The sequence below is a fragment of the Battus philenor genome, unplaced genomic scaffold, assembly GCF_028537555.1.
Source record: "Battus philenor isolate CCGP_79_NKW_IND1 unplaced genomic scaffold, ilBatPhil1.0.hap1 SCAF_27, whole genome shotgun sequence".
Taxonomy (NCBI): domain Eukaryota; kingdom Metazoa; phylum Arthropoda; class Insecta; order Lepidoptera; family Papilionidae; genus Battus; species Battus philenor.
In genome coordinates this window covers 7,182,767-7,209,986 of record NW_027181690.1, presented here as the reverse complement: position 1 = coordinate 7,209,986, position 27,220 = coordinate 7,182,767, and the positions used below count along the sequence as shown (strand labels likewise).

General features: G+C 33.5%; 4 protein-coding genes across 4 annotated transcripts; 2 read left to right on the top strand and 2 right to left on the bottom strand.

Moving 5' to 3' along the window:
• Positions 1-305: 305 nt before the first annotated feature.
• LOC137925718 (chorion class A protein Ld2/Ld41-like) lies at positions 306-733 on the bottom strand. The gene is made up of 2 exons (XM_068769187.1): positions 677-733; positions 306-596 (listed from the first exon to the last, which is right to left on the bottom strand). Exons 1-2 carry the CDS (start codon positions 731-733, stop codon positions 306-308), a joined length of 348 nt encoding a protein of 115 aa, XP_068625288.1.
• Positions 734-1,084: 351 nt separating this feature from the next.
• On the top strand, positions 1,085-1,645 carry LOC137925716 (chorion class B protein PC10-like). Its single transcript, XM_068769186.1, has 2 exons — positions 1,085-1,138; positions 1,220-1,645. Exons 1-2 carry the CDS (start codon positions 1,085-1,087, stop codon positions 1,643-1,645), a joined length of 480 nt encoding a protein of 159 aa, XP_068625287.1.
• Positions 1,646-23,654: 22,009 nt separating this feature from the next.
• On the bottom strand, positions 23,655-24,224 carry LOC137925715 (chorion class B protein PC10-like). Its single transcript, XM_068769185.1, has 2 exons — positions 24,171-24,224; positions 23,655-24,089 (listed from the first exon to the last, which is right to left on the bottom strand). The coding sequence occupies exons 1-2, from the start codon at positions 24,222-24,224 to the stop codon at positions 23,655-23,657; spliced, it is 489 nt and encodes a 162-aa protein (XP_068625286.1).
• A 351-nt stretch (positions 24,225-24,575) lies between these two features.
• Positions 24,576-25,003, top strand: LOC137925714 (chorion class A protein Ld2/Ld41-like). The gene is made up of 2 exons (XM_068769184.1): positions 24,576-24,632; positions 24,713-25,003. Exons 1-2 carry the CDS (start codon positions 24,576-24,578, stop codon positions 25,001-25,003), a joined length of 348 nt encoding a protein of 115 aa, XP_068625285.1.
• The last annotated feature ends 2,217 nt before the right edge of the window (positions 25,004-27,220 follow it).

Here is a 27,220-nt window from a genome sequence, read left to right as displayed (position 1 = left end):
AGTTTCGATAATTGCAACACTCTCTAACGACAGCACAGATTTATTTGAAGGAGAGAGAGAAAAAGAGGTCTTATTTCGACAAACATCACATCATACTGTAAATGAAAACGGTTAAAGTCCCTTTAACCGTTTTCATTTACAGTACGCAGCATATTATGAATACGACATATATCTTACTAAGTTTATCACATGTTGTTGTCACTTTGCGATGTTACGAACACACTGCACAAATAATGATTTGAAATAAAAGTCAAAAGTCGAAAACATAAGATCAAATTTATTTAAATCTTGAATTAATGAATTGATCAATACAGCAGGTTGCCGTGGCAGTCACAGCCGCACTGTCCTACGATGGTGACCACGCCTGCCGAGGGCACCTCCCCTGCGAACTGCACGGCGCCCAGTATCGGCACCTGTCCGGAGACGAGCGTGGTGCCCGCCACGGGCAGCTCGCCGGCGACGTCCAGGTCACCCGTCCCGGCCCCGCCGTACGCGCCCACCGGCTCCGCAGCGCCCCTGCCGCAGCCGCCCAGACCGCGGCCTCCCAACACGAGACCCGCTCCGTATTGTGGCATCACGCACTGCCCGATCGCGTTCTGAACATTAACAAATACATTCAAAACCTTTTTATGATACGAGCAGACAAATATGTTTATGGACTATGCTCCTCTTTTACCTGAACCCCGCACGCGGTCATGCACAACAGTGCTCCGAGGAAGGCGAACGGTGACATGTCTGTTTCTTTCTTCTGTTTCACTGCCTTGGTAAATTATTTTCACGCGTGTTTGCTTTTATACTATGATTTTGTATTAGTTTTGAAACCGCCTTCAATTAATCAGCGTGTACGTGGTTTCGCATCAACAAAGATTTCTGAACCACAATCTTAAGACAATAAGTTCATCGTTTTGACGGAAATAAACAATTTAATTGCAAATTATCATCTACTTTCATAATTTGGTCACGTATAATTTTCAACAATTGAGAAACATAGGTATGCCTGGTCTGTATAAAAGCCGGGAATAAAAGCGTAAAATTACTAACTACTCACTGGTTCATTCAAAGTACTGAAGTGCAAGTAAACAAAATGCCAGCCACGAACATCGTACGCCTCTGCACCTTCCTCGGATTTTTAGTATCGGTGAGTTTAATGAGGAAATTAAAAAATGAAATGCTATTCATTTAGTTTTCATGAGTGTGACTTAATTGTGATTTGGTTCAGTTGCAGAGCGTCTGCGGGCAATGCGTGCCGCTGCGCGGGTACAGCGGTTGCAGTGGGGGGCGGTACGAAGTGGTCCCGGCTTACCATGAGTGTTCTCTGGCCGCCGCCGCCGCGCTGGCCGCCGCCGACGGCGGAGGCTTTGCCGTGACCAGCGCCTCCCCCGTGCCGCCGCACGGCGTGTCCGTGCTGTCGGAGAACGAGTACGCGGGCGTGCTGGCTGTGACCGGGCAGCTGCCATTCCTCGGCAGCACGCAGCTGGAGGGCGCGGTGCCCTCCGCCGGTGCGGGCGCCGTGTCGTACGGCTGCGGCTACGGCGACGTGGCTATCGTGACCGAGGACTTCGCCGGCCCTGCGCCGGCCGCCGGTCTACTGCCTAAAGGCGCTCTCAGCGGCTTGCGTGGCTGCGGGTGTGGAGCTCTCATTTAAAAATATCATAATAATTATTTTCTAGAATCATATATATTATCAGAACTATATAATAATGTTCCCACGAAATTTATTCAGATATTACAATAAAAACCAAAGGTACAATAACTTATTTATTCTAGTGACGGAGCCCGCCATTTTCCTTGTTATAAAATTTTATTATTGAAATTTGTTCAAATTAGTAAAGAATTTAATGACCTTTAATAACGTTTAATAAAAATATTACTTTGAGCAATATTAATAAAATAATGTATCATATTTTTGTTTACATGCAAAGTGCTTTATTTATATATTACAACTATCCATTGGAATTTATAAATTTTTGCTCTTTCGGATCTTGATGTCGCAAGCACAGTTGAGGTGAAGGTGTAAGGCTAACAAACTAAAGTAAAGTAAAAAACTAAAGTAAGGCTAACAGCAATATCATCTACCGAAACCAAGCTAATATAACAATTCTGTATGGAAGATAAGTCTGTTTTTATTTTAGACATGATTAAGAATATCTGTATTCTTAAAGTTAAAAAAAAAACTATAATTTTAAGTTTAAATATTTCGGCACTAGGTAATATTAACACTTTTACGATTTGTATGTAATTATGTCACGAATGTAAAGTCAAGTTTATTGGAGTTACAAATTCATATTCAACTTTCAAATGGCACGGTAAGTTGGCTCTCTACCGCAACTGTTTAATTTAAAACAAATGTGGTTTATTACGTGTTACAGTGGTAGAAAATTATATATATATATATATATATATATATATATATATATATATATATATATATATATATATATATATATATTACTAGATGACTACTTTACACGTGTCATGTTTATAGTTAAGGAGTAGGTTGACTCTAAAGAGAATAAAAGCGTGGGAGGCTATGGGTGTAATAAATATCGTGCGATAAAAGAATACTTAATCCGCAAATGTACTACATTATTACTTAGATTTTAATAAAAGTTACTTATATATTTATTGTAAGACATATTCAATTTGTTTTAACAAAACATGTTAAAACGTTGGTATTACTCTATATAGTTTTGTCAAACCTATCTTTCATTTAAATTTTTATTACGATTAGTTTGAAAGTTTTTTTTTATTACCACATTAAATTTGGAAATTTATTCTTAAATAAAAAAAGTAATAATTTAGTAACGATTTATATGAACTTTGCGAAGGAAGCAATCTGAAAACCTGCCAGTATTTTGACATGACTTGTCAGTTTCGGTGCCAAATAGGCTTCTTGGGTATGTTTAATGCATGTGGTAAGCATTACTTAGTCTTAGTTTACGGGAATTTGTTAAAAAAACTATCAACAAATTCTTGATCAACATAAATAATAAAAATAATTAAAAAAAAAAGTAATTTATTTCTTATTACAATTATTACGTCATTCTCTCTATTATTATTAATTTAGCTTAGTAACTTATTAAAATTTAGTAAAGTTTGTTAAGATGAAGCTTAAATTAAATGAAATTGCAAAAGTGATTTTTTCTTTCATTCTTATCGTACTTTTATTCTTTTCACCAGATGTATCCAAGTTAATACTGCTATGTAATAGTTTTATTGAAAGAATTCTTAACACTTATAATTTGAATAACGTCAAAAATAAAAGAGCGATAATTTTAAACTAAACGTCGTCCGTTTTTTATGTACGGCAGTACGTTCGTCAGTTCATCTTCCGTAAATAAAATATTGAGTATATATTATACTATATTCTGAAAACTGACATAAGTGACGAAGTTGTCAGAAAAAAATCATAATGCATGTCGAAGGTCGAGGTCGCCCTAGGGAGCCTTGGCCCCTTATTGAATTTCATCATACTGATCACATTGTGAACTTAATAATATTATTTTAACATATCTTCATTTTTACAGAAATATCAAAAATCATAAGTCGAGTTAAAATTGGAAATTAGCGAAAGACCGTATTTAGTTATTCAGTTGTCGCAACAAATGAAATAGCAGAAATTATAAACGTGTTGATATTAAGCTACACATTTTAAATATTTAAAAATTAATAGTAAATGTTCACATCCCGAGATTAAACAAGATTTTAGCAAAATTTTATTATAAGTAATTAAAATATAGAATTTTTATCATAATCCAGGTTACCAAGACTTTTTAACAGAACGCAGTCTTATCACCGATCAAGCTAACCGATACAAGAGATCAAAGGAAGCTGCTGCGGCGTAAGATGTTCTTGGCTGACATTTTGTTTACTTGTACTTCGGTACTTTGGGTAAACCAGTGAAAAAAAGTAGATTTAAACTGTTAATCCTGGCTTTTATACTGTCCAGTCGCATATTTGTTTGTCAATAGTTAAAAATTACGTAATTTTGTAAAATATGATAGGCATTTTAACAAACATCAATACAAATAGCCTCACATGACTACATGTACCTTTAAATGGACGCCACGACACTAACTCTTAAATATTATTCTAAATAACAAACCGCCCATCACAAAGCATGAATAAAGAAAATAACTCACATATTTTTGTTGAAACACAAAAATTAAGAATTTTATGAAATTTCTAACAAAAAAAAATTATACCAAAAATAACTTACTGTTAAATACTCCTGTAAACACTAGTAAATAAAACAAATCTTTCAAAGAACACACTATCATGTATAGAAAATTTAACCTATGGGTATTCACTTTGGGACTTAGACAAGAAACACAATTTATTACAGGGTCTCTTAACTAGACTATTTTTAGTTTTATTAATTACAACTCTGCTACTGCGACAACTGATATTATCTTTAACTTAGGGTTTTTCTATAATATTCTCCAACAACCATTTGGCTGGAAATTAAAACTTTGAATTGAAGTATTTTCGTCATTTAAAAAAAATCGTCTAAGAAGACTATTTTCCGTGTGTTACTGTAAACGTAACTTTATTGATATAATTTTTTTACATTTTACGAAAGTCAAAGTCGAAATAGCTTTAGTATATGAGATCATTATTATCATTTAAATTCGTCAGCTTAAAATTAAATTTACATTAGTAACGCACCATTACAACTTAGAACTTATAAGAAAGTAGGGTTTGCATTTTTTTTTTGATAATTATAATAACAAAAACTTCTCTTCCTTAAAATTGTAACAATTCAATTTTAATAAAATATAAATAAAATAAATTTGAAAATATATAACTTTACCACTTCGTGTGGTATGAGTGAGACATTTCTTTCTAGAGAAAATTTGTAAAAAGTTTCTCACATTTCCTTGTATATTCCATAGGAATTATATAAAAAGCAATATTAACGATATAAATATTTAAAGACGCACAGCAACGTTCCGAATTCCTTTTATAAAAGGAAAGTAATATTGTAGACAAGCTTAATGCGTAATCGTCCGTACATCCCTTCGTCTCGGAACTGGCCTATTATCCGAAGCGACGCCACCGCTTTGTCTTCCGTTATGATCTATGTGTGCATGTATATTTTTTACTATAAGATTTATTTATAACCTCTTTTTGAGTATATATTTTAGGTAACGCTCACGTTTATAACATATTTACACATTATTAGCTCGGGGAACTACTAATCACATCTAAGACATCTAATGCTAGGCGTAGGCCTTTACCATAGATTTCCAATAGGACCGTTGGGAGCGTTCTGCAGCCAGCATCTTTGGACGAACTTAACAAGGCTATTTTTCCACTTTATGGATGGACGTTCTACGCTGCGCTTTCCACTGCTTTGTTCCCACTTTAGAACTTTAAGGTCCCAGCGGCCATGTCTTGAAGGCATTATGTGGTTTGCCTACTGCTACTTAAGCCCACCAATCTTTTGGACTATATAGTTTACTTTCTTTCGTTTACGGACTACGCTTATTACCTATTCGATTACGTGACGTATATAATATAATATACAAATCGCATTTGAGTATTATATTCTTTCAATAAATCAAATGTTTCATCAAATATTTGATGACTTATTATTCCCTCTATAGAATAAAGTCGTCGAATTTACACTCTCTCTGGATTAATTATTTATATAGAATATTAAGCTTTACACATCACGTATTACGCAAAATAGCTGTCAAAAAATTAACCGAATATTTAAAAGTTCAAATTGTCAGCACAAGTTAGTTAAATGAGTGCCAACATCACAGTCCAAACATTCAAAAATCGAATATCGTAGTCCTGGTAAATTAAAAATAGGCGATATTTTTTCAATAGATCTCGTAAGCCGCATATTTGACGAAGAGTAAATCAGAAGGAGCAGTGACTTTCAAAAGAATAGCAGTAGTTATAGATGATTCTTTTGCATCTAAACGTTCTTTAGAGAGGCTATGCTTGGATTTCAGCCAACTCGTCCGCCACGAACCTCAAGTATCTCATTAGGTCGGGTTGAAAATGTCTAGAACAGCATGGGAGCCCTCTGTAACAAGTTCTAAAGGTCACTGAACTATTGATCGTTCTAAAATATTCTTGTATATAATCATTAAGTATATTTATTGTAAAATGTTAATGCCATTTAACAAGACAGTTGGGGAATCTTCATTAACTTATAGTAAGCTATATATTTTGCTCATAAAACATCGCCTCGCAAAATATGTTAACTAACTTGTGTCGTAATTTTATAAGAACGGGATTTGAGGAATCAACTGAGAGCCGTGTACTTCCATACGGTACGTTTAAAACTACCTAAAATACAAGGAAACACGTTCTATGTATTCTCTAAAGAATCACCACAAATACCCAAAAGGATAAAAATGTAAGACAAAATGTTTTATTTTCAATTATAGCACCGTAATGGTTAATAATAAGGTTAAAATCCCCCCTAGGTGTACCAACTAAATTAACAAGATTGCTTGATGCGGGCATGACGTCCGCTCACCGCACGCAAAAACGCTAAATACCACAATCTTCTCCGACCGAAACATAAACGGCGTCGGCCGCCCAACCCCATCTTCCCGAACAGCGTGGGCGATCCGAGGTAAAATCAGTATCCTTCCTTAGATTGCTGTGTGGTCCACGCTGCTCTCCAATCCACACTCTACATTCACTACACTAACAATAACACTGGCACGATCAGGTAAGCCGCGCCTTTGCCGCTTCCACTTCCGTCGGAGTTTTACATGTAGGCTCAGAAACACTAATGGTTTAGTTTTTAGTATAGTTCTCCGACCTTTCAGCTCTATCAACTGTAAAAGCCTTAGGACTAGCAGCATTAACTTCTTCGAAACAGTACAGTAGCAATACCGATTCAGGGTCTACGACTTGCAATGACGTCTATTTGCTGACATTATATATAATGACGAATCAAATAATATAGGGATCTAAACATAATATAGTATTATAAAAGATTACAAACTTTAATAAAGTATTACTAGAGTGTCGCTTTTTATAAACATTAATGTCATCTATTGTTCTATTGTTTCTAAAGATGTTAATGCTGTTAGCCCTAAGGCTTTTACAACCTCATCGGTACTGAGTTCACGGAGCGGAAGAGTCCGTGAACTAGATATTAATGTCATCTAATTTGTTAAAGTTATTGATTTGTATGTAATCTAATACCAAAACAACTCCTGAAATAGAGCAAGGTTTTATAATTAAAATACAGTTATATGTTAGTTTTACGCTTTTAATCTTAAATAAATACATAGCTCATTATTTTAAAGTTTAAGAATGGAATATAAAAAGTCAATTATTTTTTAAACATTACTCCAGTCGGCTCAATGAGTTTGAGTGTCGGTTTATTACAATTAACAATAGGCATAACTTTTCAATTTGCGTTGAATAGCTTTGAAACGCTCTTATATTGTTCGTTGGAATTGAATTTAGGCTTTTTATATATCAATTATAGATTGCGTCCAACATTTGCTCTTTGAATTTTATGAATATTTATACGTATTTTAATATTTTTGTGTAAATAGGATTATTTAATTGTCAGATTACACATTGTTATTTTTTAACTATACATAGAAGTTTTTCTTATTAAACCTCGTGATTTCTTAACTAGTAACGCAGCAATTTATCGAAAAATTCGCATAGCTGTGTATTTTTTTTTTATTTTACTTCGTTAATATTAGATGTTAAGGCTTTAACCAGCATTGATTTTGGTATTTTTAAAGATGAAGTTTGATTTAATCTAAAAAAAACTTTTGATTTTTATGTCCAAGAAAATTAAAACGGAGAGTTTCTTAAAAAGAAATAAAAATCTTTGTTATATTTATGAAACTTAAATTATTATTTTATTTCAAAGGGTGACATTTATAAATTATGAAAATAGTATTGCTATAGTTCTACAAAAATACTAAAACGTTGTTAAATCTTGGACGGTGCGGCACATTAGTAGCTGGCTCTAAATAATGCGTTCTTTATTTAAATTTAAAAAAATCAAATTCAATCATCAACTTTGGATCGTTAGTAGTGGTCACTTCAAAAAAAAAAATAATTATTTTAAGTAAACATATCGGAGAAATAGCTTCAGAGGCGATGACAACTCGTTGTTTTAAATTAAAAAAAACGCTATGAAATTGACTCATCACAATATATATTTTAATAACTTTGAAAAACATTCTGCATCTTTATGTAATACTTGACCATTATTGCAGAGGTCAAGTCACGATAAAGTTATTTAGATCGATCAAGTTTTATAGTAAAAAGCTAATTTTATAAAGATGTATATGTAATGAGCTTTAGGAAAATTTGAAAAATAAAATAATGCGATACTCTTACAACAAAGCTTTGAATGTGCGATATTAGACTTTTTTTATTTAATATTTTTATGTTTGTGTGTACAGTAATAAAAATATTACTTGAAAACATTTAAATAGTTTTATAATAATAATAAACAAAAAAGTATAATGAGCGGTCTTATCACTTGAGATGATCTTTTGTAGACAACTATAGTATGGAGATAATAGAAGTATCAATAATGGGTAGTTAACGTGTACAAAACATTTATGATTAGACTGACTTAGATTGCACTTGGTCATGAAGAAATTGAAACCTTGATTTGAGATAAAAGGGTGTGAGCGGATTGAAAAGAATATTACAGAGTAGATAAAATATGCGAGCCTTCCGGCGAAGCCTTAAGGGTAACCAATTGAGTTTAACGCGAAATTCGAAAACATCATTTTCGGAATTCAAATATAAAACTAATACAGAACTTTTAAAGACGCTCAACTTTATTTTTAAATTGAATTGAAAAAGATTCAGTTGATACAAAAAAAATTCTTAAGATAAAGCAATGTTTTTGTATGCTAAAAATTAGTGCTGGTTTAAAAGTATTTCTCTACGTTTGTATCACATCTAATCAAATCTCGGCCGATCGACCAAACTCATTATAAAGTGAATCAAATTTGTAAAGTCGTATAACTTTTAGTTTCCTTTAATCCTCAACATCAAGTTTCAAACGTGAAGTTTCCGACTTCATTGGAATTTCTTCGCAGTTCTGTAAAGATGTATACTTTAAGAAAATACCCGACGTGTATTTTCAACTATATTTTTTTTTGTACAAACTGTTAATGAGAGTTGATATGAGAAGAAGGTGATCGCTTTATGGAAAGTTCAATAATCCTTTGGCAATAATAAAGGTTTTTGTTTCGCAATTACGCAATTTTTGACAAGTCACTGCGTTTCGGACTGTTGTGATTTTTATTTTAATATATTAGGTTTTGTTATTCATTTTAGTTGATATACCTTATCTTGTATATGTAGGCAATTCGGTATAATATATGGCAGCACTTTAAGAAATTCATCAAGATAACGACCAATAAATAGAAGGTTTAATTAAGGCAGTCCAGGGAGCTAGTAGAGGATTCGCATACGAACATAAAAAATTAAAATTACAATATCATTATTAGAAAGTAAAATATCACGACGTCATAAGCTCACCCCGCTAGCTCAAGACTCGTTGACAACCGAATCAGTTATAAAACGCGTCGCCCTCGTGTCGGTGTGCGATGTAATGCCACAAGCACTGGCGACTAAAACCGATACTCTTCCAACTCTGATGTCAATTCAGCTGAAAGGTCTTCGGTGTACCTAGCCACCTAAGAGTAATAAGATGATGGAAGGAAAGCGATGAAAGCAAGAAGGAATGAAAGAACAAAATGAAAGATATTGTGATGGAAATAAGGTAAGAATAAAAGAAATTGAGAAGTATGACAGTAAGTAAAGAATAAAGACGATAAATCTGAAAAAGTTATTTTTAAACAAAGACCCTGATCCCAACTAATTAGGGGTTTGGTGGAACTCATTCCCCAATATATTACTTACTGTTCTTTATGACCCCGAGGCTATGTACGATAAACGTATTTGCTTGCGCAAAACACGGACTTGCATATGTAAGAAAAGGTTAAGACAAGTTGTTTGTAAGTGCTTTAAATGTATAAGTTGAGAAAGAGAACTGAAGCCGTCTTTTTCCGCGCTGTAGCGAGGTGTGCACTAAAGATTCTTCAATATTGTGCGACCACCCGGTAGAGCTAGCACGAGGCAATGGACTGTCAGCGCCATCTATCGCCACTATCTGTAGCTATTACATATATATAATGTGACAAATAAACGAGCTAACAATTTCCTTAAATTTTTATTTTTAGCAAATATCTATGTAAAAGCTAAAATAACTACAAATTGTGTGTATTTTAACTTTAAATAAAATCTCCGACGAGGTTCATTTTCTTGTGGACCTTTTTCTTTAAAATTCATTAAAATTTCTTTTTCCACGGCGCCGGCGTTGGCTTGTTCAAATTAGCTCATTAGCAAAGCACTATATTATATTTAGACTAGAACTCATTTATACCTTCTTAACAAAAATTGAATATTTATTTTACAATTTAGAAATTCTTTTTATAACTAACATTTTATTAATTTTTTCTGTCCCTTAACAAAGAAGACTGTACGGAAAATCACTTAAAAATGTTACAGGTTTTTTTACTATTCAGAAATAAATCTACTTCAAACATTGTTCCTATTGTTTATTTTAATCTGTAACGAAGGCCAAAGTTCAAGCATAACACAACAACAACATTCCTTTATTTTTACTACATGTTTTATTTTTTTGTTATGCTAATAATTTCAATTAGGATAATATTTATAGTACCTAATTTAAATAAAGTTATTATTATTCATAAATTTATTAGTTTTAAGATTAAATGCTTGTAGGTGTATATTATTTTTTTGGATATGTCTTAGAAATTCATAATTAACAATAATAAAGTAATAATTCTTAATTGTTCCACAAAGTCTACCAGGGACCACCTATGTAAGAATAACTGCTCCGTAAATCGGAGATAAAAAGGATGCATACTTTGTGGCTGGTGAAGATTCAAAAACTGATATATTATGGGATTAAATAAATTAAAATCAGAGAAAATTTGGCCAATTTCGGAGTGTAGTTATCCGGAAAACCCATCACGTAAAAAATAAATTTGTAAATTGTCTTGTTTTTTTACAATTTAAATCCATATTTTCTAGACCACATAAACTGTCGGCTAACATCACTTCATTCTGTTGTATGATTAATCCACTTGTTGAATTATTTAGTACACAAGTAGTATACAAGAGACATCAAAGGAGGTTCAAAATAGTTTTCGCTTAAAGTAGTTTTAATTCATGAACCATAACGTATCGAATAGACTCTGTGATGTTAAAACGTTCTTTATTTTATTGTTATCATTATATTTTTTAATGTTTGTAAGAGATTTATGATTGCTTTCTGAGAATGGTGATCTGTTGAAAAGAGCCAGCCAGAAACTCCTCAGATGCTGTATATATATAAATATATATATATATATATGTATATATATGTATATATATATATATATATATATATATATATATATATGTATATATATATATATATATATATATATATATATATCAATTACGATTTTGAATGCTACACTGAGACTTATTTTACAAAGAACTTAGATTTAAAACAAAGAAAAGGAAAGTCTAAGATATTTTGTATAACTTTATTTCCCACAGCTCAATACAGTATGTCGTCGTATGATATCAACAAATATGTTACTGTAAAAAGAAATAACCCGTAAATATGACTACAAATATTATTTCGCAGCTGCAAAAATATGAATAAAGAAAAGAACTTCACGAGAAATACAACTAAGCATGTTCAGCTACGAGTCAGAAATGTGAATATAGAATCAAGGTCATGTAGATGTGTGGAGGTGTCATGCTGAAATAGGATGTAACAAATCCCGTGGACTGCATTCCATACTAATATGTGTAAGCTTCCAACAACTAATGATGACAAATCGACGGCAAATATCTTAGAGTTTTTAAGACCTTGTTCAGTGGACGGGTTCCTTATTTACACTATAATTTTTCAAATAATTTTAATAATTTTCCAATCTCACCTTCTTTACATACATCGTCTCACTTCTACGCCTTCCGTTCAAAGTTCTACAATATTTATGGTTATTCTTACTGCACTTAATTTATATTTCTAATCTTATAGCTATTTTATCGCTCTTATTAACTATTTTCATTGTTTTCGTTTTTTATAGTTATTTATTGTTTTTTAATGTCCTATGATATTTTTGAAAAACTTTAAAAAGTTCTGGCAACATTCCTCTTTACTCATCAATGTGGGGATATTCTTATCTACCCTCTCTGCTAACTGAGACTAATATTCAGATCTTGCCGCGCCAAATAGATCACAGCCGGTGATTAAGTGCACCACGGTCTAGTCCATACCAGGATCACAGTTGCAAAAGGGACTCTCCCTGCAGAGTCCCCCGTGCCCTGTGAACATTTGAACCAAACCCGTGTCCAGTTCAAAACATACGAGAAGTGGTATAGGCATCAGTTGAATGTATCAAATTCATTCATCCCGTGACCCCAATCTTCATGTTACATTCCAACATGATAAATATGGGAAAAGGAGGCATAGTTCAGTAAGAATGAATATTAATACAAGTCCCCCTGGACTTGTAGCAATATTCATTCACACGACCCTCGGCAATGATGACAACGATGCGACAATCAGAAGAATATTATTAAAGAAGTCTATTTACTTACCTCAAGACTGCATTATAATAACATTAACGAAATAAATTAGTTTTAATATTCATTTCTAAGTTTTTATTGAAATTTTATGCTTCCGGAGTAACGCTCCGTAGTTAGTGGAACTAATTAGCTAATATTAAGTTTCAAGATACCGCTAAAATGGTCCTGTGGGTTATAATGGATGAAGTTACGCGATGAACGAAGAAACAGCCTCAGTAAGCGCTATTAATAGAAAAAAATTCTATAAATTCAAAGTTTTTGTTATTTTTATAGTAATTAAATCAATAAATACTACATTACACTAATGCTGAAAAATAATATTTTAAATGATCATAATAATAATCAGTCGTGGGACGTCCACAGCTGGACATAGGCCTCCTCCATAAAATTTAAAAATTATTGAGTACTAAAGGCATTATTTAATCGGCTTACTTAACTGACTGTTACTGCATAGGACTAGGTTTTACAGGGCATCAAAATCAAGGTTAAGTCTAAATCGGGGATACCACTACTAGACTAATCGTCTGAATTTAGTTTGACGTTGATTTATGGGAAATACTGTATACGGGTTCAGAGATAACAAACACAATAATTCCTCAATTTTATTTGTTAAAGCTTGGGTCATATACTAATGTAAGCATCCACCATAACAGAAAGGTACCATAGGCAGGCTATATAGTGCGGGGCTGATGCCTGCTAGGGCTTTAAGGTTCTGAAAAGAAGACGTCCGCCCACAAGGGAGATAAACGAACTTGATAAGCTCGACGGAAGACGCTATAAGCAGACCATTTTAAACCGGTCTTAAACTCAATGTCTATGGGAAAGGCCCATGTCCAGTGGTGGATATCAAACAACTGAATTGATAATAACTATTTTTTGTCTCTGCTTTTCTTCGTCACATAAATGAAATAAATGAAAAGTTCCTCTGCTAATGTGTTGGATACTTATAAGCTATCTGCATCAATATTTAAATTTTCATATTATAATTATCACTTTAGATATTACTTTATACAAAATAAATGTCGAAATATTGTTTGCAAATATAAAAGGGCGTTGAATTCGTTTATATACATAATTGGTCATTAACCTTTTAAATTCAAAACACTCGCGGCTATGTCGGTATTTACCACTGATAAATAGTCTAGAAAGCGCCCGTCCAAAGACTTTAATTTCAAAATTCACAGCTATATTAACAATTAATTAGTAATAATGTCTTTAAATTATAATTTCAATTTGAAGTCTAAATTAATTGATTACTATAATCAATAAGTCTTTCTTGGGTGTATCGTTTTAAGATAAGATAAAAATAAAATTAATTAATTCAACATTGGAACTTTTACTTAATTGCCAATGATTTTTCATTTAAATATTCCTTTTTAGGATATGCCATTTCCGTCAATTTACTTTTAATATGCAAGTTGAATTTTATGAATCGTATTCCAATAATGTTTTGCGGAATGTTATTAAAAAATCTGTTTCTTAGCTTAACAACACACTCCTAAATAATGCTTCTTCATTATTATTATTTAGTAAAAAAAACCTGTTGAGTCGGATTCTTTAAGAAGATTCTTTAAATAAAACGTGGGAATGAATCGCTGTACTACTGTAGTAAGAAAGTGATCACAAAAAAGAACCCGTCTATGTTTATTGTGGGCTCTTCACTTAAGATTACATAAGGGCGTGTTTGGAAACTTTGCCGCTTAAATTAAAAATATCACTATACGGGAGCTCTATCGGAATCTAGTTTTTATCAAAATGAGCTTTTCCTGAACTCTTCTCACGACTTGCTTTATGAATAATAATATTTATTAATCGATATATCAACAAAATTGCAACCTCGTTTTGACAAATTAATTCAATCCACTTCTTAAATAAATACACAAAATAAAAGTTGTTTTCAAAAGTTGCTAAAAACTTTACCCGCACCACCTCGCTTCGCTTGTAAAGTTTTTAAAGCAGAGGTATTGAAAAGTTTTAGTACATAAGTAGTTTCGGAGTGATTCTGCCGAGTTTGTTGCTGAGTCTGTTTAATGGCTATATCGCTGAATTCTTTTGTTGTTAAAACTAAATACTTCGATGTAAATTATATATTTAAACGGATAGCTAATTTTATATGAATTTAATTATGTGCAAAGAAGCATAACGAAAGTTAATTACACGTAAAAATAAGGTAGACAGACCTACGACATAGCTAAGGTCGCAGGAAGTCCCTGGATGCGGGTAGCACAAGTCCAGTCATCGTGGGGAATTTGGAGGAGGCTTATTCCTTGCAGTGGGCGTCTACCGGCTAATATGATGATGATAATAATGAAAAATATTGTAAAAATTTAAATATATTTACTATCAAAATTATTTTCAAAGCCCATTATTTTATTGATAGTTATAATTGTTTAATTCATTTCTACGTTTAAATATGTAATGTAATGTAAATTTGTTCACGCAAAATGAGAGGAACATCATTTGGAAAAACTAGCCTATTGAGACAGGACAAAACAAAATGTAAATGTGTATTGATGAATCGCAGTAAATCAAGCGCCATTTGCATCCTTTTCACAAAAAAGCACTAGTATACATTTTTTAAACATAACTCTTTACGCTAAATTTGGTGATTGGGTTTCTAGAGCACAGGCTATTATGCATTGAACAAGACTGTAGCTGTCTGTTGGGGAATGCCTTTTTTTTCATTATTTAATCAAATTTGTCAGTCAGACAATAGCAACCGAGCAAGTCGAGGTACTTCCTTCTTAGCCCAAGCCTTTGCTCCTTGAAGCGCTCGTCCAGATGATATCAAAGCTTGGCTTCGGTCGTCTAGATTCAAACTGAACTTCCGTTTAAGATCATCACCAATTTTTAAAAAATTTAAATTAGTCTTTTAGAAAAAAAAAAGTTGCTCACTCTTGGTTTGGAGTTTAATTTACGAAAACGTTTAAGAAGAAACTAGAATATCTTAACCTGCCAAAACGCTCGCAAAAAAAACATAACTGTTGTAAAAACAAAGGCATTGACGCTAATGTCTATGGAATATATATATTAAACACACATCACAACACACAAACAATTTGCAAATGGGTCTGACAGGAGCCCCCAACAAACACATTAAAGTTTAGTTTCGTAATCATGCTACGACGCAGTACTGGCCAAAAGCACACATTTCTTTTTTACTACCGCTGAAGCATCTCTAAACAGTCTTTATGCCATTGCCAACCGAACCGTAAACGTCTGATAAACGTCATTCAGTCTGTCGGATAGCATTGTTATAAAACATAGAAATTGTCTACTGAATATTTTATAAAGAAAACTCCTCAACACAATTTTCACATAAATACGAATCGAGAATGCTTTCAATGTTAGAATTAGAAAAATTAGCTGATAAATGAATGTTGAAACAACTTGAATCTAACTCAATGTGAAGTTTTTGTAAGCTTCTTTTCTTAACATATGCTTATTGCAAAAATGACTTTAATGAATTACTTACAACTTTTACTTAAATAATATAAATAAAGATGTATTGTTCATTCGAAAAAGTGGTAAAAGAATATGACAGAGTCTTACACTCCAACATATAATTTACTTTTGTAAATCAAAAATAAAATCACACCAAAACATTAAACGTGTACTCAAATTAAATTTCTCCTTTCTTCTTTTTTGTTCTTCGTATGTGTGGTCATCGTTGTTTCAGCCTGTAGACAGCCATTGCTAGGCATTGGCTTTCCCCAAAAATATCTATGGTAGGATATACCATAATCGCCACATTTGGCAAGCAGGTTGACGATCGCAGTGTGGTTTTAAGGTACGTAAAAGACGCTGCTTTCTATCCTCTGGAAACTTGTTTGTGAGCATTGGCAATTCCATAAAATTAATGCACAAAGTGTAAATTATATATGATTGCATCTAGAAGTACGAACGATTGTATGATTGTGTGTATATATAGGTATACAAAAGTATATAAATGTAAGGTATATATGTATATATGTAGTTACATAGATTGAAAAATCTTTGTACCTTGTTCTAGTCGACTATCTGTAAATCCTTCAATTCTTAATTTCATCATCATTCAATCGAATCTAAAAAGGTTTCGAAGCGATCTTCGAAACTTACTTATTTACGAAGCAATCTCCCTTTCACTAGTTCACATACCGTTCAGTTGACAAAGAAATAATGTTTAAAGATTTGTTTTATATTCGTTCGGACCCAGATTTTACACCACGGTAGTCTAAATTAATTCGGGAGATTGTTGTCTTGCTGAACATATTTAATTTTCAAAACATAAGTCATTCATATTGTAAAAAAAAATATATGTTTAAAACTAAGTAAATATAAATTTATCATCACCGACGTCAGCCAAATAAACTAGAGATCGCAATTAATAATTATGAAACATAGTTACCATTTGCATTGCCACACAATTATTCACAATCAACTAATATCATTCAATGTGTCAATAAAGTCATTTGCGTGCGAAATTTATAACTGATTGCGGTCACGTCGCGCTATAACCGCCTTGCGGATTCATCACGTTCTGTTTTGCAAAATTAACAATATCCACTAACTTATTTGAATGGGTTATATACGCTAAATATTGCTATATGGATAGATAAATACGTTTTGTAAAAAATAACTCAATTTTTTAAATCTAAATATTGCCATCATTTCAGCCGAAACACATCCATAAAAATTCAATAAGACCAGGAACAACCTGCATCTAGCATTTTCTGACGATGATCATCTCCTACAGTACTTACCGATTCGTGGTCTTCACAGCTGAATCTTAAAGAACCAGCCGCTATCTGTTCTGCACGATATGCTTTATTTCGTTTACCTATAGATCTGTCAGCTTGCGATGAGTCTAGAAGTTCCTGCACTGCAGGTCACACTGGTCATCTAAATATAGAAATAAATATTGACGAAAATCATTCAACTGTTTTTGTATCAGAAAGAGAAAAGTTTTGCAATAATGATACTGCAGAATCTTTTTATCTCCTGACCCGGCACATTCTTTTAAACTTAGAGGCATTTAATTGACCGTTGCGCTTGGGCAGTGACGTCGAGTAAAATATATATAGGATTATTGAAATATATTGTATAAATTTTACATTCCAATACATGTAAATTTTATTTTTACTTCGACTCACAGCAGTGAAAGCGGCATTCTCTCTTTCTACTCTGCGCTAAGTGAACGCAAGAAAAATACCTTGTGAGCAAAACACTAGCGATACTAATTATACTTAATTAATAAAAATTAATGTTAGTAATAGCTTCCGCATGTTACAGTGCTGTTTGGTTTAATTTTAAAACTTCCAAAAAGGTTGTCAATTAATTGTCTTTCGTGAATTTATGATACTGGGAAATTCTCCGAGGTTTGCAATAAATATTATAGTTTTTTGCGACTATTTAACATATAAGAACATTCTATGTTAAGTCGCTGAGAATGATATTTGTAAAAAACTTTTTTGAACTTTTTTGAAAAAAATATTAATATACAAATGATTACGTGATTTAGTATTTAGTTTCAACTATACAAATGAAGACAGTTTTCAAATTTGTATTTACATTGCTTTAACTATAAATTAAATTTAGCTTAATAGAATTTGTTAACATACCCTTTGTTAATAATAGAAGATATACAATGAATAGAAGAAATACAATAGAAGTAATACAATGCCTAGGGGAAGCCTTTGCTAATGAACAATCGGATACTAACATTGTTACGTAAGTCAATAATGGTAATTAATACGATATAACTGTAATAATTCTAGAATTATATTTAATTAAGCATTAAATTAATTTAATGCTCAATTAATCAAAAAAAAAAAGAAATTTGATTGATCAAATGAGAAAATGTCAGTGTCTCCATAGTTTAAAAACTTCATTTTCATCATTGCGCTGGATATGATAATGAACAGAAAGACTGTAATTATAAAACTTCATGTTATCTAACTCGGGAAGGTTGTAGAATACGACCCGAACAAATATTTATTCTTTCTTTGAGGAAAATAAAAAAACAGTTCGTCTGGTAAATATTAAGGAAATTATTTACGTTTGACCCAAGAATTATTGCAGGCTAACTATATAAGCGTAACTATATATAACTAACTATATAATAATATAAGCGTTCAAATTCAAACCGGCATTCGAATTTGAATTCACAAAAGCAATAACATATGATGAATATTAGGAAGTTGAAGTGGCAATGGGAAGGCGTCATAGAACGAAGAACGGCGGCTGGGATCTTAGGATTCTGGAGTGGACAAGATTGTCCACCTTGTGGAGGGACAGATAATCTTGTTAAAACCGTCGGAAAACGCTGGATGCAGGCCGATTAGCGCCTCTTAACGGTTTTATTATAAATTTATGAAGGAGGCTTATTACTAGTAGTGGATGTCCTATTGAATGATGATGATGATGATGATGATGATGATGAAAAAGTGTTGATGACCGTAGAGTCCAGTACACCTGTAATATGAATGATTTTCAGTCGAAACATTTGCGACAAATTTTAACGGATACATATTTTTATCAAAGGAGAAATGTTCGGTGTAGTTTCCTCTAAGCGCATGTTTGCTTTGTACTCACGTATGTATGTATGTATGTATAGAGGAATGAGAAGCTTGGCAAACACTCGAAAGCCGTGCAAACGACAGATTTCTTCGAGAAACGCCATGTTTACCGCTAACAAGACTTCTTTCGCTTCACAAATCTACGCTTAAATTAATATTTTCTATCTCATATATTTTTGATTTAAAAACGAAAAAAATCTATACAGATACTATTAAATTTTAGTTGACATAATAAAACCAGTTTTAGAAGAGTTTGCTATACAGTTTTATGCGGTTCATTTTCAATTAACTAAAAAAGGAAAGTACCTTAAAGAAATAATAGAATTACGGGCAGATGGTCTTTCTCATAAGTCGCCTTTTTATGGCTCCATATTAGTTTCTTACTGACTCACTTCTGTTTTGAGTACTATGAAGTAAATAAGATTATCATAATTTTTTAGTCACTTACAAATATTGTTTCGTCCTAAGCGTATGGCAACTTCGCCGAGTGCGTGCCAGTGCTTTATGTGTCAGACACACATTGTGCTTAGTGTAGATTTTTTTACTGTAATTAAATTTAAGAACGCGCTCAAAATATTCGGCCAAGATAACTATCTTATTAGTTCATTTTCCAAATTGGAAGAATGCCATGATCTTAGGTCGTTTACACAGATACTCCATATCGCATCTTCGGCTTGGGATAACATGCGATATATGTGAAGTATTCAAATTAAAACCGAGATCGAGCCACAGCGGGACTTGTAGCTGAATTTTCATCATGAGATTTTTATCATTTAATAAAGGTCGTCGATCCTAAAAACGATTGATCCTGAGACAATAGGTGTTACATGCGTGTTAAGTATCTTTTAGCTTTTATAACTTCATCGGTACTGAGTTCACGGAGCGGAAGGGTCAGTGAATTAGATAAAATTCAATGTATTTTGTGTAAGACACATGTCAAAACACGCTTTTCTGTAGAACTAAACATTTGGTACTGAGACGGTTGAAAACCAACTCGATCGGTTGTTAGGCAGAGAATAGAACAAAAAAGAGGGAACGCGATTAATATATCATGTTTAAAAATCTTTTAGTGTCCAATTTTCACTTTCCAAGAAATATATCTCATTCATTTCTTGTATATGTTAATTCTTAGACAATATCTGTTCTTCAAGGTCTTTATTAATTACTAGAATATAAAACTCAAAACTCATCCGTTTTAAGATTTGTATAAAACATAGGACATAATATGGTACCCTGCAGAATCCCGGCTTCTGTATCACGTCATGAAGCGAACCTTTCATGCATACATTCCCTTCACACAGATAGATGAATCAATCCGAAGCCCAAAGCAATCAATCGCCCCTGGAGATACATCGAGAGAGCCGAGTGGAGCGAAACAATTTTGAAAATGGAACATCGCTCTTCATTAAAACTATAAAACAAAAAACTACCATTTGTGACTAGATTTGTTTATCTATTTATTAATCAATACAACCAAATCTTCATATATAGTGCGGAAGCAAATTTCTGAAACTTTATTTGAGAAAATTATATAATACTAAAATTTATGATATCATATATCATCGAAATCCAGAGCCTATATTAAAATTAAATTCTGTAGAAACAAAACTGCTTACATATTTCTAAAGTTAAATAAATCCTTTGAGTTTACAAAATTAAAGTGAAGTACATTTCAACTGGAGATAATAGTTTAATGGGCGAAATTCAATTTAAGATTACAAAGCTAAGCAAAATTAATTTAAACCTGTCAAAATAATTTAATTATATTATATTGATAAGTCTATCGATGCCTTTGTCGTTAGCGGCCAATGAACTTGGACATTTAACACAGCAATCTATAATTAATAAGTTGTAATAAATTCAAGTAATAAAAAAAATATTTTTAATAAACAACGACATTATATAGAAGAATATACAATAATGTGATATGGATCATCACATCGCCGCCACCGCCTAATAAAATGACAATCGCCGTAATTATTTTAACGGGCTTTTAAATATTAAAAAAATATATATAATGGTAGAAGAGATAGATTAGAAGAGTAAGATTTATGGAAACAAGAATCAAATTGAGTTCAACAATCACAGGGACTAGTTACGAATGATTCAAACGATTTTTGTAATTATATATATTGCGTTTTTCAATATGTTCGATAAATCACAAACATGATGACCCCGTTGTAATTTCGTCAAAGCTTAACCGTAAAAAACTATAATATGGACTAAATTTATTACTCCACTATTGAGTATACATAGTTTTCAAAGCACTAAAACATATTAAAGAATTTTAAAGATTAAACTAAAAGGTGCCCTAAGACCCAAGACAAGCAATTATTGATTCGAAAGACTTTATTAAATTCTTCTGCCTGTTGTTCATATTTAAGAATCAATAAAGTTGTTTCGATAAAATAATAGCTTGTGGACATTTTTGATACTTTTAATTATATTTAAATTTTAATAAAGGGATGATCACTGGTTTATATGCATTAGTAGTAATGTTTTATGAAAATGGAAATGCCTGTCTGAGCCATTAGAATGAAAAAGTTATCAAAAATGTTCTGTTTTGCAACTTGAGTAAAGCTGTTTTTCAAGATAATTAAATTAACTTATGTGTATTCAAATTATATAAAATAAAGCCTTAAGGATAACAAAATTAACTTGAAGTTGATCTGAACTGAACGTAATCGTTTTAATGGGAGAAATTCAATTTAAGATTACTAAAGCTATCCACTAAATCAATTTAAAGTTTTGTAATTTAATGTACATATTATATTGTTCCATCTATCGAAGATATTGTCGTTGGCGGCTGATAAACGTAAATATTTTATGTTATAATTTCTAACGCAGCAATTTATAATATGACGATGTAATTAATTCAAGGTGTAGTTAAAATTTTATTTTGATTAACAACGGTATTTTATAAAACAAGGAAAAATAATGTAATATAAATCTATGAATTTCATTTTTTATATTACGCCTATTGCATTAAAATGGACACTCTGAAATACGTACATTAAGTAAGAAAAGGTCCAATATTTAGCCACTTCCGCACATGCAGTGGTAGTCGTGCAACAAAGTCACACGTGTTTCATCGTGTGTGGAGGGGCCACGGGGCATCTTCAGGAGTTATGATACCCCGATTAGTGCCAAACACAGAGGCTCTATGTTGAGTGAATTAACGGTGGCAGTTGTGTAATTCGCATTGTTTGCCGCATACGCATTTATCAGCGGGCTGGCGGGCGGTGCACTTTGTTGCACGACTACTACTGCATGTGTGGAAGTGGCTAAATATTGGTCCTTTTCTTACATAGGATGGACTTCCGCAAGGTAACGCCTGATACCATTAAATATGTTACATTATTTTTTTATTGGAACGCGATGGGCCAAATTATGGAAGCGGTTTTAATAGTTTACTGATACATGAAGCAAGACAAGGAACTATTTCGGAGTCTCTCCCTGTTGTAAAATACGCGATTTTCGTATGCGAGGTTATGTCAAGTTGATAAAAAAGATAAAGACCGAGCTTTATTGGAGAGAAAAGGATAGACGGTTTAGACGGCAGGTGTTGGCACACTGCTTGTACAGTTCTTGGTAGAAATGAAAGTTTTTACAGTTTTTTTAAAGAGAACCTTTTATAATTTGATCGATTTAAGGTTCAGCTGACGTGCAATAGGTACACTTTGTATCTCTTTTAGCCATTGAAGTACCAGAGTCACGCATGAACATAGAATAAACACGTTGTACCCATAATATCGGTACATTAATCATGAAATGAATCCCGCATACATCGTATTAATATGCAGAATCTCCATCACATAGATGTTTTTATACCTATTTATAGCTTATTTTCATTAGCGCGTACGTTTGAATATAAGTTTTCAATAAAACTGTTAACGAACGAACTGCTTAAAGAACTTGTTTCTCTAATCTCACCTATGATGGCGGTATCAAGTTTCGATATCTCACGAGCGAGCTCGCGATGACTCAGGTATGACAATGCTATCCAGTTCCACTTTGTAGTTGTACCACAATATTAAGTGTAGAAAAAAAGATCACTAATAAGAAACATGCCGTCCAAAGTAACACTGATAGTAAGATGAAAATTAAATAAAACTTTATAAACTGCAAAGTTTTGTGTTTGGGTCGTACTTTATTATGCTTTCATTTCATTTTAAATCCCTAAAAAGAATATAAGAGAATAATCTGAGAAGTAAACGCATCCGCATCGCACCATATTAAAACCAGTCATTTATAAAAGCCCGCTTAACAGTAAACCTCAAAGGCCCGTCGTGCAGCCTATTTAAACGATATACATTTTGAGCAAATAAATGAAAAGATTAAACTAGTTGTTTTATAATAAAATTGCTTCTACAAACTTGTACATGTGTTTCGGTAATTACTTATAAATAATTGAACTTTAAACGAAAATTTGAAACAGAAATAAAGAAATTAACTTTGTCAAAACAAACCACAACCGCAATAGGGAAAACCATTCAAACCGCGTTCAGCGATGACACCGTTGACAGACCCCGGACTGACGGCCGAGCTGGCGAAGTCCTCGCTCACGATAGCCACGTCGCCGTAGCCGCAGCCGTACGACACGGCGCCCGCACCGGCGGAGGGCACCGCGCCCTCCAGCTGCGTGCTGCCGAGGAATGGCAGCTGCCCGGTCACAGCCAGCACGCCCGAATACTCGTTCTCCGACAGCACGGACACGCCGTGCGGCGGCACGGGGGAGGCGCTGGTCACGGCAAAGCCTCCGCCGTCGGCGGCGGCCAGCGCGGCGGCGGCGGCCAGAGAACACTCATGGTAAGCCGGGACCACGTCGTACCGCCCCCTACTGCACCCGCTGTACCCGCGCAGCGGCACGCATTGCCCGCAGACGCTCTGCAACTGAACCAAATCACAATTAAGTCACACTCATGAAAACTAATTGAATAGCATTTCATTTTTTAATTTCCTCATTAAACTCACCGATACTAAAAATCCGAGGAAGCTGCAGAGGCGTACGATGTTCGTGGCTGGCATTTTGTTTACTTGCACTTCAGTACTTTGTATGAACCAGTGAGTAGTTAGTAACTTTACGCTTTTATTCCCGGCTTTTATACAGCCCAGGCATACCTATGTTTCTCAATTGTTGAAAATTATACGTGACCAAATTATGAAAGTAGATGATAATTTGCAATTAAATTGTTTATTTCCGTCAAAACGATGAACTTATTGTCTTAAGATTGTGGTGCAGAAATCTTTGTTCATGCGAAACCACGTACACTCTGATTAATTGAAGGCGGTTTCAAAACTAATACAAAATCATAGTATAAAAGCATACACGCGTGAAAATAATTTACCAAGTCAGTGAAACAGAAGAAAGAAACAGACATGTCACCGTTCGCCTTCCTCGGAGCACTGTTGTGCATGACCGCGTGCGGGGTTCAGGTAAAAGAGGAGCATAGTCCATAAACATATTTGTCTGCTCGTATTATAAAAAGGTTTTGAATGTATTTGTTAATGTTCAGGACGCGATCGGGCAGTGCGTGATGCCACAATACGGAGCGGGTGTCGCGTTGGGAGGCCGCGGTCTGGGCGGCTGCAGCAGGGGCGCTGCGGAGCCGGTGGGCGCCTACGGCGGGGCCGGAACAGGTGACCTGGACGTCGCCGGCGAGCTGCCCGTGGCGGGCACCACGCTCGTCGCCGGACAGGTGCCGATATTGGGCGCCGTGCAGTTCGCGGGGGAGGTGCCCTCGGCAGGCGTGGTCACCATCGTAGGACAGTGCGCCTGTGACTGCCACGGCAACCTGCTGTATTGATCGATTCATTAATTCAAGATTTAAATAAATTTGATCTTATGTTTTCGACTTTTGACTTTTATTTCAAATTATTATTAGTGCCGCGTGTTCGTAACATCGCAAAGTGACAACAACATTTGATAAACTAAGTAAAATATATATTGTATTCATGACATGCTGCGTACTGTAAATGAAAACGGTTAAAGGGACTTTGGCTCAATTTTATGTGATGTTTGTGGAAATAAGACCTCTTTTTCTCTCTCTCTCTCTCTCCTTCGAATAAATCTGTGCTGTCGTTAGAGAGTGTTGCAATTATCTAAACTGCTGCACCAATGAGACGTTTACGTTGTTGTAGTAGGGTTTGGTGTTTGGACTCTAGATTGACGTGTATTTATGGAAGGTCTGTAGTGTCCGAATAAAATAACATATGTTTTAGAAAATATTAAAGATGATATTGTACTATTACATAAATCTCTTCATTTTGTATATGTAAACACAAAATCTAGATTTTCCAACACAACATAAATTTAATTCAATGTAGTATAATTTTTATCTTTTTACGAAGCTCATAAACTCTGCATGTCAGCAGATATGCTATACATTCACCCCTTTAAAACGTTTACACCAATTTATTTACAATCAACCTGTGTAAAGGGATCGCTCTGAATATGTAACACTATTTTTTTTTGCAGTAAATAGTCTAGAGGGACAGAAAGTAAACAATGATTAATTTTATTATGTCGTCATTAGAATTTCGAAAAGGCTGTTACTAACCGTCACACCAACATTGCGTTATTTACCATTTACAGAAAGTTTATTTTTGGGATAGATACATTTGCCTTGTGTTTAGCAACATAGTTTTCATTGAAGTAAAAATCTCTCCCTCTCGTAACATGCAGTTCAATCGATCGTATTCGCAGAAAACTTCGCATGACACGACTTATCAATTTTAGCTGCAAATGGGCTTCTCGTGTACGTCGCACGCGTACGGTACTACCAGCGGGAAGTTAACAGAAGGGGTACGTACAGTAAATTGTCTACGACGATGACAAACTACATAAAATATTATTAACGGAGATCGAATAAATTATGGAGACGGCTTTAGGAAGTTACAAATGAATGAAACAACCAAAATATTTTTAGCAGTATATTCTAGAGGAAAAAAACAAATGAAGTTTGTCGTCTCCCACGAACGAGCAAATATTGTTATCCGTCTCACTCATACATACGTAAAGTGGTTTCCATAATAAGCCACCACGTGAACTTGAGGTACCTACGCATCACGATAATGAATTTCTTCATATTCAGAGATTGAATATTCGTTTTTCATTAAAATCAACAGATATAATTTACATAATCACATGTTTTAATTGATCTCTGAGTGTTCTCAATCTGATTGACGACGTGTTATAAACATAACATATCGATATTATGAATTCCTTTAATTGAATGTGATTGGAAATATTAGTTTTTCGTGTCTATAATATTTCCGTATTTTGTATTTTATGCGCAACCAAGATGGACTCAATAATATTGTTATATAGTACTCATAATTTAAAGAGTAGAAAATAATAACCTGCAACTTTATTTGTTTTTTACTTTGTAGTAACACTGTGTTTCCTTTTTCTGTAAGCTACTGCGTAACATTATTAATTTATATTTAAATAATTGATGAAACGCTAGTGTAATATTTGATCCTCCGTTTAATAATTTAAAGAGTAACCAAATTTTTACTCAATGCATATGAATATATAAATGGAACATGTACCAAATCTACATCTCTTTTATTTTTGGTTTGTCTGTGTTCTAGTGACAACTAATCTCTGAAGCGGCTTGATGAATTTTGAAGAGACTTATACTGGCAGGTACCTTATGTAATAAGTAGAGGTACGGAAATTTCGCAAAAAAAATCACCAATTTCGCATTTATATTTTTCAAAATTTAAAAATTTCGCATAAATTTCGCATTTATATTTTTGAAATTGTAAAATTTGGGTAAATTAGGTATTTATTAAACAAAAATACTTGTTTAGTAATTTTTTACAAGTCTTAACATAAAACAATTTTAATTAATTAAAAGATAACATTGTGGAAATTTCAACATTTGACTCCTTAAGCGACATTCTTCGGTCCGTTACGACGACATTGTATATGCTGTAGAAGCGTTCAGCGTCCACGCTGTTGGTTGGACTCCAAATACTCTGTAATGCTGCTTCAGCAAAGGACGGAAAGTTGCATT